The following is a 21,087-nucleotide window of genomic DNA, read 5'->3' as shown; positions in this document are numbered from 1 at the left end:
CAGAGTGAGGTCTGCCCTAGCAGTTGGGAGAAGGTTTGGGATAAATGGCTTAACTATAGAGACCAATGAGTAAGAAGATGAGGAGTGACACCTTGGGAAATGGATCCAGGTCATTGTTTCAATTTCACCCAAATGAGAAATTCATGCTTGCATATGATACAGACTTTCCACTTGACACCTATAGCTTTCATGATTGTACTGTGACTTGTTTCTTTACGAAGTACATTGTGCAAATGATCCATCAATTGTATTTGCTGTTCAATGAGCAACTGTTAAATAAAGAGATCTATCAAAAATAGAATTTGTGGCAGTGGCATAATTGCTTTGTTGGTGCGGGGTTGCAGGCTAAGGGTAGCAGTCATCTTCCTATAAAAATTGTTGTAATGCTGTTGTCCAAAAAGTCTCAACTTGAAGTAATCTCAATAATATTTTAGAGGTCTTGTCAAGAGTAGGTACTGTGACGTTGCATTTCAAATAAAACACAATGGGTTCTGGGTCTTGATAAGGGGGGTCATGTCTGGAATATGAAGACCAAAACGTACACTTTGCCCACATTGTTACATTCATTTACGATCAAAATACCCTCCCGTGGTCAATCCCTCCTAGGTCACTCCCACTTTCCGCTTCCTTTACTGAGGTCGTTGGGAGGGGAGGCACTCTCCATTTTGTTGGCTGCTTGTAAATACTAAAACTAAACTTGCTCCACTGCATTGCGTGAACACGAGACAGCAAAAAACCCATTGTGTCTACTAAGATGTGGCACTGGCTTCCTCTTTCACTGAGCTGCTGCACTTTTGGCTGCCATGCACCAAACACACACCCTTGCGCCATAGTGCAAGGGTGCATGCATTCTGTGAGGGATAGTTTTTGCACTAGACGGGGTCCCCTGCAGAAAAAAAAATATCCTTCAACAGTTTTACTGCCTTTTATGTATGCTGTACAATGCAGCACACATGGAAAGTAGGAAAACAATAGAGAATGAAAACATTTCTTTTTGTTGTGCCTGCCTCGAGGAAGTGTAGGATTTTGATGGAAATCCCAGGCTACGATTGTTTGTAGATAGAGTATTGGGCCAAAATCCGTGGGTGATTGCATTAGAACTCCCTGAACCACCTATGGAACCCCCCCTTGTCACACCGTAAAAGAAAGCAGTGCATTGCACAAGTTTGCATTAGTTTCAGAATCTATCCAACGCAAATCCAGGTTTGCGTTGGATAGTAAATCCAAACATAACACTTTGCATCGGATTTACGTTACAAAAGTGTCAAGCATTAGGAAATATGGGCCATAATTCATTAGAATTTCATAGAGGTAACAGTCAGAACAATTCCTCTTAATTATTTGGTTGTTTATTACGGCTTCTAATTTTATTAAGCCATATGTTTCTGACACTCCATCCTAAACAATTACAAACTTCTACAATTAGACCACGCACCACCGGATGTGAAAAAAAATCTACATTTTATTTACAAGTACTTTACACTTTTTACAGAACATAAGTTTTCCATTTTTTACAAGCTGCACAAAGAAATGTAAAGCAAAACAAATAGTAGAACTTCACAGATTATTCTAACAGACGGGTGAACTAGGTAATGATTTTTGAATCATGATGATTGGTAAAAATTATAAAAGCTATGACAGCATTACTGAACTACGTAAATGGCTCATATTTCTTAATTCGAGCATTGGAAAAGTGGAATGGAATGTTAGGAATGGTCCCTTAAAGCTAACCAAGTGATCCACATAAATGAAAGAAATGGACAGACAATTAGTATGTGTTTTTTTTACACTGCTTACTTTGAAATTGCACATGTCAATGTAAACTACAGGACGGATTTCTTTCAACTGCTAGCTGAGATCCCCCGAGTCAAAGTGGGACTTTGTGTTTGATGCAGTGCTATCACAACCCTAATGGCATCTGTGAAAAACAGGGACACCAATGTCTACCGAACATCAATTGTGCATTACACAATGTTTAACTTAATGCAAAAGAGTACCAAGGTAGGTCACTGTGCATTTCATGAAAATCACTGGAATCTTTTTAGTGAGCTCACATTCTAATTTCAAACATAGTCTTTGTATTTAAGAATTGTCAGCAGCGCATTCCACCACAACATGCAGTGGAGTATCTAATTCAAGTGTGATTGAAGACGTAAGGTATCCGCGTCAATCTATGGGCACATGGCATAGATTGTATGTGGGGCGCATTTAGCAGTCCCTGCCAACAGAATCCTACGCTAACTGGATGAGGTAAATCTATCACAAAAGAATAGTATCCAACTATTACCATAACATTGTGGCTCACATTTCTAGTGAAAGCCTGTAGATGACAATTAGGAAGCTGAAAGAATAAATACAGAATGAGAAGATGGTGTCCAAGACTCGGTGGTGTCCATGATTTGAAGATATTACTGTAGACTGCTCATCGCATTCGAGCATTGAAGAGTTCAATATGGTTGGAGGATTTGTGTCTTTTAAGGGATTAAACAGACACATTAGCCTTGGTATTTCTGGGACTATACTGAGACCTCTTGGTGTGTATTCAAGTACTAATAGGTATCTTCATGATTTCCATGGTCTTTAAAAGAAATTGGCAATCACCACTGCTAGGTTATTTACACTAGTGATGTCATAGAAGAGACCATAACAACAGATCAGAATTAAATCCCATCAAAAAGTACCTTTCAGAGAATGGCAATCCTAGCACATAATGCAATTTTTGAAATATATAACACTCAAGATTTTTTGTTTAAAACAAAAAAGATTAAAGATATTGTATTTAATGTGTGAATTACTGTGTCACGTATGTTTGGAGTTCCCTGACAAGGGCATATATCAAGAGACTGACCCCGCTAAATGACACAACGTAAAACGTGTTGCACTAAACCCTGCAAATCCCACTCCTCCATGGTCGGCCAATCCTACAGTGCTATTGCTATCACTAAAAGCGTCAAAGTGGCAGTGTAATTTCTAGGTGCTTCTTCGGCCCCACCCAAAGGACGATCAGGCCTCTAGGTTTCACTCGAAGCTAGCATCACAATGCAGCTAGACAAGGGACCCTTTGAACCTACTGATCCGCAGAAATTTGTCCCCAGTAAATTCTTTGTGGCAACGCTCTACAGTTTCTCGAAGTATTTCGAACAGTGATGATTCAGATAAAAATTAAACATATATTTCATAATTCAGATATGTCAGCACATGTTCTACTCAGCAGAGAAAATAAAGGGTAGAAGAAAGCGAGACCAGCTCACTCAATCCTTTATGCCTCTCTAAACATTGTGTTTGTCACACACTACTTGCTACATATTATTCGGCAGTGGTTTGTATCAAAAATACTAATTACTGTAAACGTTTACATATAGTGTCAAACACAAAACATTAACCCGCACATCCATTTACAGTTGATTGAAGAAAACATGACTCCAAAATACGTGCGTTCTCCATACAAGTCTTTGATTTTTTTCAAGTTGGAATGTCAGAATTTGAAGCGCTACTGAGTCCAGGAACTGATGACTTCTTTAGGTCAGCAGAGTAGGAAATATTTTCGGATAGTGTTTATAGATTCTGTTTGAATTTGCTTCACCATGATATCACGTGGACGGCAGCATTTCTTAGGGAGAAACAAATATGTAATTATAATAAATCACTTAGGACTACAGGCAATGTGAGTTCTAGTACTACATTCTCTAACGTGAGTTTGTGGCTGACCTAAAATTGAAAACTGGATTCAAAAAGAATTATAACAGTTTTTCATTATTTTGCTCCAGCCTGCTTTACTGTTTTAGTTCCGGCTCCTTCCACTGCCCTGCTACTCATTTTATACCTGTACACGGAGAAAGACGTACATGACAATGAAAGCAACTGGAATATTAAAATTGATTTATTTACTCAACATTTTAAGTCTCAAATCAGTGACTTGCAGTGCATCGCTAATGGACATGTCCAGGTGAACTGAGCCATTGCTTGCCCACAAGGACATCATGGAAAGGAACTATGGGCCAGATGTAGGTGTCCAAATATCGGTCGGAAACGGCCGAAAATACCGATTTTCGGCCGTTTCCGACCGGTATATGGACATTGGTATGTAGGGCTTTGAAAAACAAACAGATTCGGTAATTTTACTACCGATTCTGTAAAAATACAGAATCGGTAAATTTACCGATCGGTAAAATTACTGAATCTGTATTTTCCTATGTAGGTAGCAATTATTACATGGCAACAGGACCTTTAGGATTCGTTATTTACCATGCAATACAATTGCATGGTAAATTACGAATTCTTGTGTACATGCACATCTGTGCATGTACACCTGTGCCATGTGGCACACAGACATGCCCTAAGGGCATGTATGTGTGCCACATGGCGCACAAGCCAGTTACAGGGGTGCAACAGGGTGTCAAAGTGACACCCTGTCCCCCTTTGCAATTCGGTATTTTTACCGATTCGGTAAATACCGAATCGGTATTTGCTATTAAATCCTATGGGCTTCAAGGCCCATAGGATTCAATAGCAAATACCGATTCGGTATTTACCGAATCGGTAATACCGAATCTTACCGAATCGGTAAAAATTACCGTTTTTTTATCTACATCTGAGTTACCGATTCATAAATACCGAATGGGTAAAATTCGGTATTTATGAATCGGTAATTTAGATTTACCTGCATCTAGCCCTATTTCTCCACCTTGCAACTGAGCAGAACTCTCTTTTATTTCACAGGTCATGTTGGCACTTGCTGTATTTAATTAAAGAAAAGTGCAAAAATAATTACATTCCAATTACATATATGATATAAACCAGAAACATATTTTCTACTTCACCTCCATTCTGCTTCATTTTTAGGTCTCGCATATTAGGTAGCGCATGCTGTGTCTAGGTGAAGAGACCTATTGTCAGCTTCAAGTGGGCTTACAGTCCGTCCATTGCCTACCATTAGTTGACTTTACCTTTACTGTCACTCTTACTTCAGGTGGTAATTTCTTCTTTTTGTTTAGCACTCCATGAAATTGCACGTGTTTTCCAGCTGTCTCCCTTGTGTACTCCTCTCCCACGCCATGCTTATTTTGTTCTCTCACCCATGATGTGCTTGTTGTTATGTGGGCTCTCTCTTCAGTTGCTAGCCTCTGTGAGCTTTACATACTTGCACCCTATGATTCGGATTATCCTTATCGTCTGTCTGGCTTGCACTCCCTCCAATGTTACTGCACCCCACCTGCACAACCTTTTTTTCCTTGTTAATTTGCCAATCCAACTCGGATTGTTAAAAAGAAAAAATTGCTCATGTCATTTCGTAGGCACATGCATGCTTGATGTATGCGTCTACAAAATAATGCAGACAGCTGCGTCAAAGCAATTTGTTTTTCTTTTAGCAATGCTGCCCAGCATCAGGGATGCAGCCAGCACGGCTAAATCCATTGCTGAGCCAACAGAACCCAAAGACGAGGCTTATTGGCTTTTCCAATGCTTGTTAGTCTAGGTCCCTGCAATGATGCTATGCAATGTACTCATCCTGATATATGACATCTACAAAGAGTCACACATTGTCATTTTTCGCATACAGTGGTTGGTCGAAAATTGGACCTCTCTGAGTCAAAAGTAGGCCTGGGCGGTAAATTCCGTTCCATTCGCTGAATATGCGGAATTTGGGTAATTTTGCGTTCCGCGGAGAACGGCCAAAATTCTGCATAACGTGACTACGTGAAATTGTTTGCTTGTTCGCGTTCACAAATTGCGTGTTCGCAAGGTATTTCCCACCGAGCACGCAAACAGCGATTGCGAACAGTAAAAAAACTTCGCGAACAAGCAATTCCGCATGTTCGCGGAGATTTTGTACCGTTTCGCGGAGATTTGCATAATGCGATTACGCAAATTTTGCCCACCCCTAGTCAAAAGGTGTTAGGATAAGCTGTCTACTATGGCTCTCATTGAGATACAGCAGCATCTACAGAAATTTAGCTAGTCACGTTTTCTAAACAGTTGCTTTCCACTCCTGCAAATTCTACAAGGGAAATGCTTGCCTCCGTGGTGTTTCCACGGCAATGCCCAAGCCTGCAGAGACCCAAGGAAAACATTGAATGTCATATGGTGGTTTTCCATTTCACCAGCCTTTTCACGCTTCTCTCAAGTCTCCACAGACTGAAGAGCAACCAGAGAAGGCAAGGGGCACACAGCCTTCAGCATCCACTCCATCCCAGTCAGCCACAGATCTAACCGCAGATTCCTCCCTTTGCGAATTTCCCCAGGGACACCTCTGTCCTGCCTCTGGATATGAAGGCACAGGCCCTCTGCTCAGTTTTGGGACAGTAGATACTTCCAAAGAGGAAGTTAAAGTGGAGGGCATATACTCAGAATCAAGAGTTCAGAGAACCAGGCCGTCCCTGCCCAGTCCAGGACTATCAGAATGAGCTGTCCTTGATATCTCCTGACTTTCTTCAGTACCCGCGGGATCAGTGGCAGAGGTGGGAAGGTGTACAGGATTCAGGAGTGGGACACATCCCCTAGAGACCAGATAAACTTTACAGCACAAAACTCGGAGCACTGAGGGGCTTATTTACAAGCCCCTTGGGCCGCTAGTGCATCACTTTTCCTTACGAACCAATGGCGCTTTTAGCTGCCGCATATTTATAAGGGCACGAAAAGCCACCCTGCGTGACTTTTCCTGTCCTTGTAAATACGGCCCCATTGCATGCAGCACTTTGCATGAAGGGGCATTCCATGGGTGTTGCTGATCCTACGCAACACCCATGGAACCTGACACATTTCCAGATTTACGAGTAATCGTAAATCTGGAAATGAGTCTGAATGCTACACCTCCCCAGGGAAGGCTAGGGTGGCACAATGAGGAGAAATGTATTAATTTCTCCTTGTTTTTTTTACCTCTTTCTAAGCGGGCTGCATTCTGCAGCACACATAGAACGAGGAAATCACCGCTTATGCTTGTTCATGGACAGGAAGGTGTCCCTTCCCGCACATAAACAATCATTTAAAAAATGACATTTTGCAAGTTCTATGTTTGCTAATGCATGCAGCACACATAGAAGTTGAAAAACGCCATTTCAGATTGCTTATGTGCAGGAAGGGACAGCTTCCAGCACATAAACAATCATCCCCATGATGCAGGTACACTTGCATGCATGGCAGCTAATTGTGTGCCAGCGCTGGGCAGACCAAAGGGATCCGTCATATTCTTGTAGATATGACGCATCCCTGTACTTTGAAAGTGCTGCAGCGTGGCACAGCCAAAGGGCTTGCGGTGCTGCGCTGCGGCACTTTCTTGTAAATGAGGCCCTGAATGTTTTCGAAGGTGGCATAAATGTCTGTCAAGGGCAGACTCTACTGTAAGAGCACACCGTAGACCACATCTGGATTCAGATGCTGCTCATAATAGGTATGACGATGCCTCCTGAGTTTGTCTGCCCTGATGTTGAGGAACCCTTCTAAACAACCATCAGCGAGATCTTGTGAAATTCTAGCCAGTGCCAAAACCTCAGAGTCTCTAGAAGGGCTGTGCCACATGTTGCCCTGCTAGTTGCATTACTACATGGCAGCTGTGTTGTTTGTTAGCACCTGAATCGATCGGCCCTTGACAGAGAACAACAAGCCCTGAGATTCAGTCGGATGGCTTGCAATTCCAAGAAGATTTATGTGATGGTGATGCTCCACTGCAGCCAAAACCCCCTCTGATCTACACCTTGTGTAGGTGACTTACACAACTGACAGTTTATTCACTGATTAGCATTCTGACTTCTGGGAAGGGTATGGAGGAAGTTTTGCTAGAGGTCAGACAGGCATCTGTCATTCACCACTGGAGCTACTTAGTCGCCTCATCTGAGACAATGATCTCTTAGAAGTTTCCCTAATGCCTAAAGTTGGGAACAATCCAGATGCAGGTTCCACTAAAGGGTCTCCATATGCCTCTGAATGTGGGGTACTAGCAGGATGCCAGATGCTAACTGGCCCAGAAGTTTCAGAAAAATAAAGTCTGGAGCAGCAGCTCTAGCATGAAACATCAGCATCATAGCCTGAATTTCCCAGACTTAAGTGGTGTAAAAACCGTCAGGCAACTGTGCGACAACATAGGCTCGATAAGGGGTAGCCTCTGAGAAGCTCAAAAGGAGACTTGTTCTCATAGATGGATACCCAGTGACTGGTGCTCATAGATGGAAACAATGACATTGTTTTCTGCAGGTGATCCAAGACGAGTTAAAGGGAGCCCCCTTCACCAGGCAGTCACCAGGGTACAGTAAATTAATGTATACATCTGCAGGTGATCCAAGACGAGTTAAAGGGAGCCCCCTTCACCAGGCAGTAATAAGGGTACAGTAAATTAATGTATACCCACCTTACAAAGATGTACCACAATCACTGTCATGGCCTTTGTAGAGACCTGAGAGATCTAAGGCCAAAGGGCAGGGCAGTGGATTAGACGTGGTTTGATTTCACCACAAAGGGAATATACTTCTTGTGGGACTGATAGATGAAAGTATGCATACAGCAAATCCAAGAAAAACATCCAATATTCATAGTCCTAGGAAAGACGAACAAGTGCAATGAGCTTTATCTTGAACTTCTCCTTCTTGAGGAAAGGGTTTAGAACTGTGAGTTCTACGATTGATCTCAAGCCCCTATCCGTTTTGGGGATGAGACAGTAATGCGGGTAATAGTCCATTTGTCCATCCTACTCTGGAACAATTTCTTGATAGCCCTCTTGGTACGCAACATCATCAATTTTCAGTAGAGAAAGAGAAGATTAGCGTGATCCACCTACATCTGAGTGAAAACGAGCAATGTGAGGATAGACAGTGTCTGGAAAATGAAGGACATAGCCAACTAAGGCAATCTAGAGGACTGATAGATCTGTTGTGATTGAGTCCCAGTGGGGTAGGCAATGTCTTGTCTGTCCCCCTACCAGCCCAAGATGGCCATTTGAGGTTGAACTAGTTTGGAAGCACTCACATAAGACATAAAGGAATAGGATTGATTTTGCATCTGTCCTCAACCCATTGCACTGATTCTGCCCCTAGCGCCACGAAAATCTGTATAGGTTACTGGTTGGGCTGTGACGGTTGCCACTGGTGAAAAGTGAGGCCAGAACAGTAACCCCAGAACTTCCAGCACTGCTGGTGAAACATGCAGGTTTATAAAAGTATTCCCAATGAGTGAGTCGTGCCTCTGTTGTTTCTGAAATTGCCCTGAGCCAAATCAACCTTTTCTCCTAAAAGATTGGCCCCATAAAATTACGTAGCCACCAATAATGCACAAATGTCACAAAACAATCTAGTGGATTACATCTAGGTGCATAGTCTATAAAATTACTCTGGATCTCACTGCCCAAGCAGGTACGTTTGTGGTGTACAGACCATCTTGTACCATCTTGGGACAGCACAGGAAGTACCTAGTGCACCAGGTCCCAGACGGTGTGATTTTAGTGAGAGGCAAAAGAGAAGTCAGGACTCGCCTAACAAATGAGTGCTTGTACCGCAAGCCTTTGTGTCATTATGAGCTGGTTTATGACTGCTACCAAAGGGGAGATTCATCATCACTTCAGAAAGATTTTTGACCAGGCTGACATAATGGGGTTAATCAAACCCTTGATAAATGGCATCAGAGGTTCTGAAGCAGAACGTTCATACAATTTACCATTACTCTTCTCAGTGGTGATGAGAAGTTCTAGGACTTCTACAACCTTCTTTACCACAAAAGTGAACAAGACACTTTTGTCTTCTGCCAGCAGTCCCAAACGGGAATCAAATATAGATTCTTAAGAGGTATTTAGGCCACCAGCATTCTGTAAGTTAAGGCAGAAGCCAGAACCAGAATAATAATAATAGGATATCAGGTTATCTACCTTCTCACTGTAATCATCATTATGTTGAGCTTGTTAAAGACCGAGCATTACATCTAAGTAGGACCCAAAAGAAGCCTTCGTCCTTCAGAAGTATTGCTGCTGTGCTAGAGAAACAGTAAGGATTCATCTTCCAAAACTGGTTGCACCTTTGTCACTGTATAGTATCACATCGGCTGAACGCCAGCAGCGGAAGGATCTGAATCAGGGCTGGAGTCAAAACTGAATCCAGAGCCAGTGCTACTGGAGCCGGAAGCAGTTCCAATGGAGGATCAACTGGTGAGACCTGCGATAAAGGGGTGGATGCACATCTGGCACCAGAAGTGGAGCAGGTTGACTTTGTCCTAGGGGTAAGGAGGGACGGCGAGGAGGAATTTTCGTCGGGTCCTTGGGGCAAGAAGGCATGGCAGGGGGAGCTGGAATCAATCTCATTATCTGCAGCATGACCTCTGAATGCCTCAAATTTCTGTGGCGTCAGCGGTGGCCGGGGGAATTCAGGGCGCATAAACTACAAGTTTGGCATCAGGTCTGAAGAGGCTCAGTTGGTGTTGGGTCTTCGTACGATTGTGAGACCTCATTCAAGACTGCGATCATCTGTACAACAAAGAGCCTTACTTACTTTTCCTTGGCTCCTGTGGGATTCACAAACATTCCCAGAAGTGCATGGAAAGCTCCGCCAGTCATTGGACTTTCCCCAAACAGTCCTTCACTCGTGTACATAGTGCTTATGTGCAAATGCACTGATTTATCTTTATCTTTTTTTTATTCCACGAGGGAATAATTTTTCCACATGGGAAAAGCTCTTATCCTGAATTCACATCAAGTCTGGAGGTGATAAATTCCCCTTTCCATCCTGGCAGATGTTTGGCAATGCCCACAAATGTACAAGATTGTGGACTTTCTCAAACGTCTAATATAAACATTGGCTTGGAAGCGCTTTTACCATTCTGAGTGGGATTCACTAATGTTGCGTTACTATGGAGGAATCAGCAGTAGTAAATCGATTTACGACAACTGGAATCCCTTTCTGGATTCCGACCACTGGATTCCTCCGTGGATTGCAGGCAGGCATAAAAAATATAAATTCGGTCATAACCTTGTTTACAATAGAATTTACCTTTGTGAATACTGCCCTAGATATATACTATTCTTCAAATTAACTATCGATTTACAATAGCAATTAGGGACATGCAGTTGTACTGTTTTTTTTCTTGGGGTTTCATTTAAGGAAACCCCATTTACAATCATAAAAGAGACATTCTGGATAAATGTAATTTTGGACACAATTAATATGTAGAAAAGCAAATCTCCAAATGACCATCAAAACAGAAAGTGAAATGCTAAGCACTGCAATAACTGTTAGTGTCAGCTACAGGCTTAATTACAGCAGCCAGAGTAACTTTTAAGATGCAGGTAGAGGTGACAAATCCATATGCAGCCTATAGTAAATGTATACATACCTTCTAATACTTTGAGAACTTCAAAATCAATATCTTTTTGAGTCTTCAAACTTTCGTGCAAGTTGTGCACAGTTGCGCCAATTTGTTCTCTTTCTCGCCACTTCGTCAATACCCTGAACTTTCGAAATGTAACATCGTCCTCTTTTACTGTAATGTCATCGATATCTTTCAGGTCCAGGTTAAGACACAGGATTGCAGATTCTTTCCAACTGCTGCCAAAGCTTTTAGCGATTAACATTAACTGCTGATCAGTTATGGTATCTGAAATATAAAAGGAAATATATATGTTAAAGTGGAGAAGATTTAAAAATAAGGTTTGCACAATTATTTATTTGAGAACAATAGATTTAGGGGCAGATGTACGGTTTTTGCCATGGCAAACGGGAATTCAGCCGGTTTGTGACTGCAAAAAATGTCCGCCCCATGTACAAAGCATATTTTGCGAGTCGCTAACCTATTAGTGACTCGCAAAATATGGTTTGCGGCTCGCTATTAGAAAGGGGCGTGCCAAGGGCGTACCGGCCTAATAGCAAGTGCAAATGGCATGTAACATTGTTTTGCGACCGCATTTGCGGTCGCAAAGCACTTGCAGTTTACTACCTTTTTCAAAAGGGTGGTAAACCCTTCGTAAACGGGAAGGGGTCCCCAGGGGACCCATTCCCCTTTGTGAATGGGTACATAAATATTTTTTAAGAGCAGGCAGTGGTTCCAGAGACCACTGCCGGCCCTTAAAAAATGAAACTGAAAAGTTTAAAGGAAAACGGGATGCATTAAAAAAAACTGCTTCATTGAAAAAGCAGTCACAGACATGGTGGTCTGCTGACCACAGCAGGCCACCATCCCTGTGAGTGCTAGCCATTCCAGATGGGGTCGAAATTGCTCTTGACTCATGAATAAGAATGAGGCATTCAATTTGCGACCCCATTGGGAATCGCAAACAGTGTCTGAGACACTGTTGTACATTGCATTTTGCGACTTGCAAATTGCGAGTCACAAAGCAATGCAATTTGCGAGTCACAAAATGCATGCTTCGTACATCTGGGCCTAGATGAAAAGTCAAACTGTGACTTTCTGGATATGCACAATGACTTCCTCTCACTCCTACGTTCCCCCTGATCATCACTCCAATCGTAAAGAATTGTAGATCACCGAGGATTCTGTTCCATTAATGCCTGTTTTGGTGCCACCAGGCTTTAAGATCCTTAGCAAAAAATGCCTCTCCTGTACAGATGAGGACACTAACACTAACCTGTTACACCATTTGCACAACTAAGCTCCAACTAAACTGTCAGTGACCCCAATAAAAGATCAAATTGACACTCTTGGTACATAGACTTCCTGCACATCTGTATGAACTACATTACAAAATTATATATTAAATACAAGATGTATTGGCACAGGTAAAGGCATTTTATTACCAAAAAATAATTCACAATTCTTTTCAATTATAACATCTTCTGAAATTATCTATTAAGACCAAATAAAACCAGACCCCTTAACTGTTATGTGACTTTTTATTAGATTTCTTTTTGCAAAAATGTAAATCATTTCTGATTAAATTAATTGTAAAACCAATGCACTGCCAAACGTTCTAATGTTTCCTCCCCATCAAAACAATTTCTACCTATCCTTGACAAACAGCTGATGGGCTTCTTTAATGTATTGACTGTTCACAGAAACCACTGCCAGTAGTAAAATATCTAGTCAGTTTCCTGACATCTATTGCATTTTTTTATGCTTATCTCTTTCTATGAATTCAAAATCATCCAAAAAGCTGTACCAATATCCCTGCATAAACGTCAACTTGATCCAAAATTGCTGTCAACGTTCTGACCCACATAGAACTTCGCAACCCATCAAAAATCTTGGAATAGATGATAAAAGGAAGTCAAAATAATGGTTTTCAAGGCCCCTATTGCATTCTCTAGCTGAGCTCCTAATTCCTAATGACAGTGGCCGCAGCACCTCTCTTGTTTCCTCCAGCCTTGACCCAACCACTGCTCCTGCTTCTATAGGACCATGGTGGATTTGTTTTTGCCTCCATTCTTAAAAGGCACAGACCAATGGACTTAATACCCTAACAAGATATAACACATTCCCTTACTTCACCACAAAAAACACATAAGAATACATATATCATATGATGATGAGGAAGAGGGGTTTGTAGAGCGCACGCATACTCCAAAGAGTGTCTTGGTGCTAAATCGAGGGCTCCCTATCACAGCACTGATTGCCCATCAAGTCTGCTGAAAGAGCCAGGTTTTTAGTTTTTTCCTGAAAATGGATAGCTCGGAATGAATATGCTACTTACCAGTATGCATCTGTTCTTGGCATGTAGGGCTGCTAACATTCATATCTAGTGCATAGATCGCCGCCTAGTGTTGGGTCCGGATGATTGCACATTGTTGTCCTGGAAGAGTCTTCGAAGTATCACGAGATAGGTGGCTCCTCCCCTGGACTAAAGTGCGCATGGGTATCGGCTCCATCCCCAGATTGTTTTTAGCCATTGTGGCAGAGATGGAGTGAAATAGTGTAAAGGATGTCCATGCTAATGATGAATGCAAGATAGTGTCTGCAGCCGCTACGGGCACCGGGGAGGAGGGAGGGCGATATGAATGTTAGCAGCCCTACATGCCAAGAACAGATGCATACTGGTAAGTAGCATATTCAGTTCGAGGCATGTGGGCTGCTAAATTCATATCTAGTGCATAGAATACATAGCAGTCCCCCCATTAAGGGCGGTTGCCCGTGCCAGCTGCAGAAGCTTGAAAAAGTGTCTTGAGAACAGCCTGCCCTACAGCTGCTTGCTGCTTGGAATGCACGTCCACACAGTAATGTTTGGTAAACGTGTGCGGTGTGACCCATGTGGCTGCTCTGCAAATGTCCTCTAAAGGAATGTTCCCCAGGAAAGCCATGGACGCCCCCAACTTGCGTGTGGAGTGCGCCCTTGGGGGTATTGTTAAAGTGCGCTTAGCTTTTTGATAACAGATTTGGATGCACTTAACAATCCATCTGGCTATTCCCGCTTTTGAAATGGGGTTGCCTTTGTGCTGTGCTGAGAAGGCAACAAAAAGTTGTTGTGTTTTCCTGAAGTGTTGTGTTCTGTCAATGTAGTACATCAACGCCCTCCTAACGTCCAGTGTATGGAGCATTCGCTCAGCTACCGTTTGCGGGTTTTGGAAGAATGCGGGTAGGTCAATAGTTTGATTGATATGAAACTGTGACACCACCTTAGGAAGGAATTTGGGGTTAGTGCGTAGCACCACCCTGTTTGAATGTATTTGGATGAAAGGCTCTTGGATTGTGAGCGCCTGCAGCTCACTAACGCGCCTAAGCGATGTAATAGCAATGAGGAAAGCCACTTTCCATGTCAGAAATTGAATTTCGCAGGAGTGCAGTGGCTCGAAGGGTGGATCCATCAGCCTCGTGAGGACCACATTGAGGTTCCACACCGGAGCTGGTGGTGTTCTCGGAGGAATGACTCGCTTCAGTCCCTCCAGGAAGGCTTTAATGGCAGGCACCCTGAAAACGGAGAGGTGCTGCCTATTTTGGAGATAAGCCGCTATGGCGGATAAATGTATCCGAATGGAAGCGTAAGCCAGATTGCATTTGTAAAGATGTAACAAATAGCAGATGATGTTAGGAATGGATGCATCTAGCGGGTTGATATTGTTGTCAGTACAGTAGATGACAAACCGCTTCCATTTTGCCGCATAGCAAGCCCTGGTCGTGGGCTTTCTTGCCTCCCGAATGATGTCCATGCATTCTGGAGGCAGGTTGAGGTAGCCAAATTCTAAGACCTCAGGAGCCAGATCGCCAGATTGAGCTGTTGCGGATCTGGATGCTGAATGTCGCCATGGTTCTGCGTCAAGAGCCGGGATGTGAGATGTAGCCTTTGATGCGGTACCACGGAAAGTTCTAGAAACGTGGTGTACCATGGTTGGCGTGCCAATGTTGGAGCAACCAGGATGAGAGTCATCGAGTGTTGCTTTAGCTTTTTTGCCACCAGCGGAATGAGAGGCGCTGGGGGAAAAGCGTACGCAAATTTGCCTGACCAGTTCATCCATATCGCATTCCCTTGCGATTACGGGTGAGGGAACCTGGCGGCAAAGCTTTGGCATTTTGCGTTTTCCTTTGTGGCAAATAGGTCTATCTCTGGATGACCCCACTGCCGGAAGTACGGGTGGAGCACCGATGGATGTATCTCCCACTCGTGCATTTGATGGCTGTACCTGCTGAGCAGATCCGCCATCTGATTGTCCTTGCCCGGGAGGTGTTCTGCCATGAGGAAGATGTTTCTCTGAATGGCCCACTTCCACATGCTCTGAGCCAGATGAGACAGCTGTGGCGAGTGAGTACCTCCCTGCTTTTGGATGTAGTACATGGCTGTCATGTTGTCCGTCCGGATCAACACGACCTTGTTGCACAAATGTACTTTGAAGGACTTGAGCGCCATGAAGATTGCCATCAGTTCTAGGTAGTTGATGTGCAATCGTTGTTGCTGGGTTGACCACAGTCCCTGCACCGTGTAGTGGAGCACATGCGCTCCCCACCCCTGGAGAGATGCGTCCGTTGTTAGGACAATCTGTGGCACAGGCTCTTGGAACGGTCGTCCCTTGCAAAGGTTGTGTGGATTCCACCAATGCAGAGAGTTGTATGCTCGACCGGTCACCAACACTAGGTCCATCAGTTGTCCCTGAGCCTGTGTCCATTGATTCGCTAGGCATTCTTGGAGGGGTCGCATGTGCAACCTTGCGTGCAGGACTATGAAGATGCAGGAGGCCATCATGCCTATCAACTGCATGAACACTCTCGCTGGCAGGGAGTGTTGCGGTCTGAATCTTTGGATCAGTGACTGAATGCTGTTGATTCTGACTGCGTTTGGCTGAGCCATAGCCGTCAGGGTGTTTATTGTCGCGCCCAGATACTGCCGCACATGGGCTGGTTGAAGGTGCGACTTTGGGTAATTCAGCGAGAACCCTAGACTGTGAAGGAGTTGAATAGTGCGGGACATGTGTGAGGCGCACTGTGTTTCCGACTTTGCTTGTACGAGCCAGTCGTCGAGGTACGGGTATACATGTATGTTCTGTCTCCTGAGGTGCGCCGCCGCCAGACACTCCGTAAACACTCTGGGGGCAGTAGTCACTCCGAAGGGTAGCACTTTGAACTGATAGTGCTTGTTGTGAATGGTAAACCTGAGGTATTTTCTGTGGGACGGGTGGAGTGGGATGTGGAAGTAAGCATCCTTGAGGTCTAAGGTTGCTAGGAAGTCCCCCTGGTTTAGAAGGGGAAGTATCTGTTGCAGTGTCAGCATGTGGAAATGTTCTGACAGTATATACATGTTGAGAGGGCGTAGATCCAGAATGGGTCTGAGGGATCCGTCCTTTTTTGGGATGAGGAAGTACAGGGAATAGACCCCTGTTCCTTCCTCCTCCACTGGCACGAGTTCGATTGCTCCTTTTTGCAGCATTACTAGCACTTCCTGCTGCAATAAGTGCAAGTGCTCTGCCGACATAGGACGGTGTCTTGGGGGAATGTTGGGAGGAGTGGATGTTAACTCCAAACAATACCCGTACTGGATTAGTTTTCTCACCCACCTGTCCGTGGTGATGGACGACCAAACCGGCAGGAACTGCTGGAGTCTTCCCCCGACAGGTGTTGGATGGTCGGGGGGCAGTGACAGGGAGTCACTGTTTTTTTGCGGCAGAGGAACGGGAGTTGGTGTTCCCTCTGCCTCTGCCTTTGGCACTGTTACCTCGGTAACCCCCTCTACCTTGCTTGGGGTACGAGGATTGCGCACCACCTTTGGTGAATTGTGTTTGTTGTCCCATGTGTCCTCTGGTAACACTACGCGCACCTGAGCGACGAAAAGTGTTGCCCCTGAACTGTTGCGATTGAAGTGCCCCCATGGACTTAGCAGTCTCGTTGTCCTTTTTAATCTTTTCAAGTGTGGTGTCTACATCTGGACCAAACAGTCTGTCAGGATTGACGGGCTGGTTGAGGATTGTAGTTTGGATGTCAGGCTTAAATCCAGATATACGAAGCCAGGCTTGGCGCCGTAGCATGACGCTAGTGTTAATTCCTCTAGCCGCTGTGTCCGCTACATCAAGTGCGCATTTTATTGCAGCGTTTGATATAAGCTTTCCCTCTTGTATGAGCATTTCTCCAGCTTCTTTATACTCATCAGGCAGATGTTGAAGGAGCTGTTCTAGGGTGTTGTAATGCGCCCTATCGTAACGCGCTAACAGTGCCTGTGTGTTTGCGATACGCCATACATTAGCAGCCTGCGCAGCCACCCTCTTGCCAGATGCCTCAAGCACTTTCGACTCCTTGTCTGGGGGAGGAGCTTCACCAGTTGTTTGGGAGTTTGCCCTCTTGCGGGCATTTGCGACCACCAGCGAATCCAGAGGCAACTGTCCCCGAATATAGGCAGGGTCCCCAGGCGCAGGCCTGTATTTTTTTTCAATACGTGGGTTTACCACTCTCGCTCTTGTAGGTTCTTTAAAGATCTCTGGCGCATGTTTAAGGACACCTTTCAACATAGGAAGTGTTTTGACTGTTCTTTCGGAGACAGAGAAAGTGTCAAACAGGAAATCCTTTTCCACTGGGTCAGCATGCATATCTACATTATGATTTGCAGCTGCCCTCTCAATTAAAGCATTGAAAGCTGCTGAATCCTCAGTTGGTGATGTACGTGCCCCAAAACCATGTGGGTCCTGCACCACCTGATGACTTCCCTGGTCCCCAGCGTCGTCATATGAGTCCTGATTCACATCAGGGTAATTGCCAGTAGGGAAGTTGTATTGTTCATCTTGGTCATCATCCTCACCCCCTGATTGGTTGGGGGAAGGTGTTGGACTCCTCCTTGGGGGAGGTTGCAGAGGTTCAACAAGGGCAGGTATGTCCTGTGTTTGCCTTTTCTTTTTCAGTGGAATTACAAATGACTCCAGTGGCTGGGAACTGATCTTTCTCTTATAAAGTGTCATTATCCCTGTGTGGGCATCGATATAATGCTCCCGTTCGTCGTCAGATGCTGATTGTCGAGGCAAAATAGCACTGGACGTGGAATGTTCCGAAGTCCCCGAGGTCTTCGGCACCGTTTGGGGTGCAAACGCCTTTGGTGGCACCTTTGGCGGTAGTGTGTAGATAAGTTTCGTCGACTTTTTGGCAGGTGGCTCCATCGGTTTCGGATCCGATGGCGCAGTCTTTGTCGACGGCAGGGCTTTCTCCTGAATCCTCTTGAGCGACTCGGTGACCTGTTTAGTAAATGAAGCCGAGGGTTTGACGACCGATGCTTCATGTTCGTCCGCTTTGGAGGCCTTCGGCGTGGCAGAAGAAGGCACCGATGAATCCTCGACTCCAACGGTTCGCTGCCCTGCAGCTTTCTTAGGCGCCGACGCCGTCGATGCAGAGCCGGTGTCTTTGTGCCGAGGAGTAATGGCTCCGGCTTTCGGATCTTGGCCTTTAGTGGTCTTCGCTTCGACCGTCTGTTTGGAGGTTGACGCTCCAGCCGTCGAGACGTGATGGACTACCTTCCGAGGACGTGTCCTTGGCCACCGCGTGTGGCGCCGGTGACTCGACGGCCTTCTTCGGCTTCGTAGGGCCTAAGGGCGACGGAGTCGAAGACGGAGCTGGCTTCGTAATTTTGGACGGGACGTCGGCCATTTTAGACGTCGTCGAAGCCGTTTGTTTCGGTTTCGTTTTCGACGTGTCTTCGGCCATCTTAGATGTTGTCGAGACCGTAGGTTTCGGTTTAGGCGTGACGTCGGCCATCTTAGATGTTGTCGACTGTACTGGTTGCGGTTTCAGTTTCGATACGCGCAACAACGGCTCCTCCGGTGTATCCGTGGCCGGGCCCGAAGGCGGGGCTGGGGATATCGGTGCAGGGTCGTGGGTAAGGCCGAGTGGCGATCCCGTGACCTGAGCCTGAGTCTAGTAACTTTCGGGGCATAGCTCTTCCTCTGAGCTATCTTCCGCGGCCCCAAAGACTTCTTCGTCGTCCCCTACCTCATCGACGTATCCAAGGTCTTGGCTCTGTCCTTCGATGTATTTGTCTGGATCGGCCTCGACCTCCGTTGATGGCGGTGAAATTTGAAGATGATGGCTTCGGCCGTCTTCTGCGGGGTCGTCGAATATGTCGTCGGGTGCCGGTGCTGCGTGCAAGGCCTCGAGGCGCGCCGCGCGCCGATGCTTGAGTGTCTTCTTTGACCTGAATTTGGAGCAGGCCATGCAGTTGTCCTCGTCGTGATCCGGCGAGAGACATTTATTACAGACTGGATGCACGTCGATGTGTGGGTACTTGGACCCACACACGGGGCAGCGCTTGAACGGACTCCGTTCCATGATGATGTCGTCGGTGTCTCGCTGCGAGTACAGGGCCTCGATGTCCGAAGAGTAGCAACTCCCCAGAAGTCCGACACGAAGAGTCGGACGATGCTCGGGACCGTTCGCAACAATACCGACGCGAGTATCGAAGGCCTTTTGGCCTTAAGGAAGTCAGTGTTCGATTCTGACAAGGAGGCGTCGAAATCACATCCGAACCCAATGGCGGAAAAAAACAATCTGGGGATGGAGCCGATGCCCATGCGCACTGTAGTCCAGGGGAGGAGCCACCTATCTCGTGATACTTCGAAGACTCTTCCAGGACAACAATGTGCAATCGTCCGGACCCAACACTAGGCGGCGATCTATGCACTAGATATGAATTTAGCAGCCCACATGCCTCGAACATGGGAGTTCCAGGGGAAGATTATTCCAGGCCACTGACCCAAGGTAAGAGAAGGATCTGCCTCCGGTCCTGGCACAGCAGATTTTGGGAATTCTGGCTAAATACTAAATTCCTGGGAGGAGCATGAGCACAAATCATCCTCCTCAGGTACACCGCACCTTTTTCATGTAGAGCTTTATGAGCCAGGACCAGTTTTAAAAAGAATTCTCTTTCTGATAGGAAGCCAGTGAATCGCTTTCAAATGCGGGGTCATTTGTGTTCTTGGAGCGAGGTTGAGAAGAGTTCTAGCTGCTGCATTCTGTGTCACTTGAAGTCTATTCAGGAGGTATTCTGGAAGAACAAATTATAGTGCATTTCCATAATCACATCTGGAAGTAATCAGGGCTTGGATCATCGTTTTCTTAGTTTCGACCAAAAAAAGAGGTAAGAGTTTGTTTACATGAATGTAAGTGCACAAAATAAGAACCAACCAGTGCCTGAATTTAAGGTTGGAAGGAAAGGGTACTTTCAATTTTGATTCCCAAATTCTTACTGTGCTCAAATGAGTGCTGATGGGGGGGGGGGGAGAGAAGGGGGCACCCTCAAGCCAGAAAGTCTTACACAGATTGGGTGGAGTGAAGCCAAAAGCACACAATCTCCATTTTAGCAGGGTTGTATTTTAATCGGTTGCAGGACTACCCGTTGAACACATTGGAGAGGCAAGTTTTAATAGCTCCTCCATCAACCCCTTCACTTTTTTCACACGTGAAAAGCAACTGGATATCGTCGGTATCTGAAATTACCATCGCCCCCATTACAACAAATTATGGATACAATAATTAAAAACAGTGAACCTGTATAAAAGATACTTTTTGTGGCTGAATGACACCTTTCACATGTTGTTTAGTAGTTGAATGACACCATTCAGGTCACCAACATCTGAGGTCATGCATCAGATGGGAACATCAAAGGTAAAATCTTAGATTTCATTACAAAACTCATTGCATTCTTAATGTTTTTTAGTCTCTATTCTCCCATTGACCTCCTGTTACTCTGTTACAACAGTTAACATGTGC

At 45.0% G+C, this 21,087-nt stretch overlaps 1 protein-coding gene across 2 annotated transcripts in view; it reads right to left on the bottom strand.

Moving 5' to 3' along the window:
• Positions 1-1,442: 1,442 nt before the first annotated feature.
• The window catches only part of LOC144792068 (uncharacterized), a 211,900-nt gene continuing 192,255 nt past the window's right edge, over positions 1,443-21,087 (bottom strand). For both annotated transcript variants that reach the window (XM_078666915.1, XM_078666916.1), the window contains exons 16-17: positions 11,305-11,565; positions 1,443-3,610 (exon numbers count right to left, since the gene is read on the bottom strand). In XM_078666915.1, the coding sequence (XP_078523041.1) occupies positions 3,591-3,610; positions 11,305-11,565 (281 nt within the window). In that variant the 3' untranslated portion in view covers positions 1,443-3,590. The remainder of the gene's footprint in view (positions 3,611-11,304; positions 11,566-21,087) is intronic.

Source organism: Lissotriton helveticus, chromosome 11, assembly GCF_964261635.1.
Source record: "Lissotriton helveticus chromosome 11, aLisHel1.1, whole genome shotgun sequence".
NCBI classification, from domain to species: domain Eukaryota; kingdom Metazoa; phylum Chordata; class Amphibia; order Caudata; family Salamandridae; genus Lissotriton; species Lissotriton helveticus.
The sequence above is the reverse complement of the archived record's forward strand: the minus strand, read 5'-3'. Positions and strand labels throughout refer to the sequence as shown.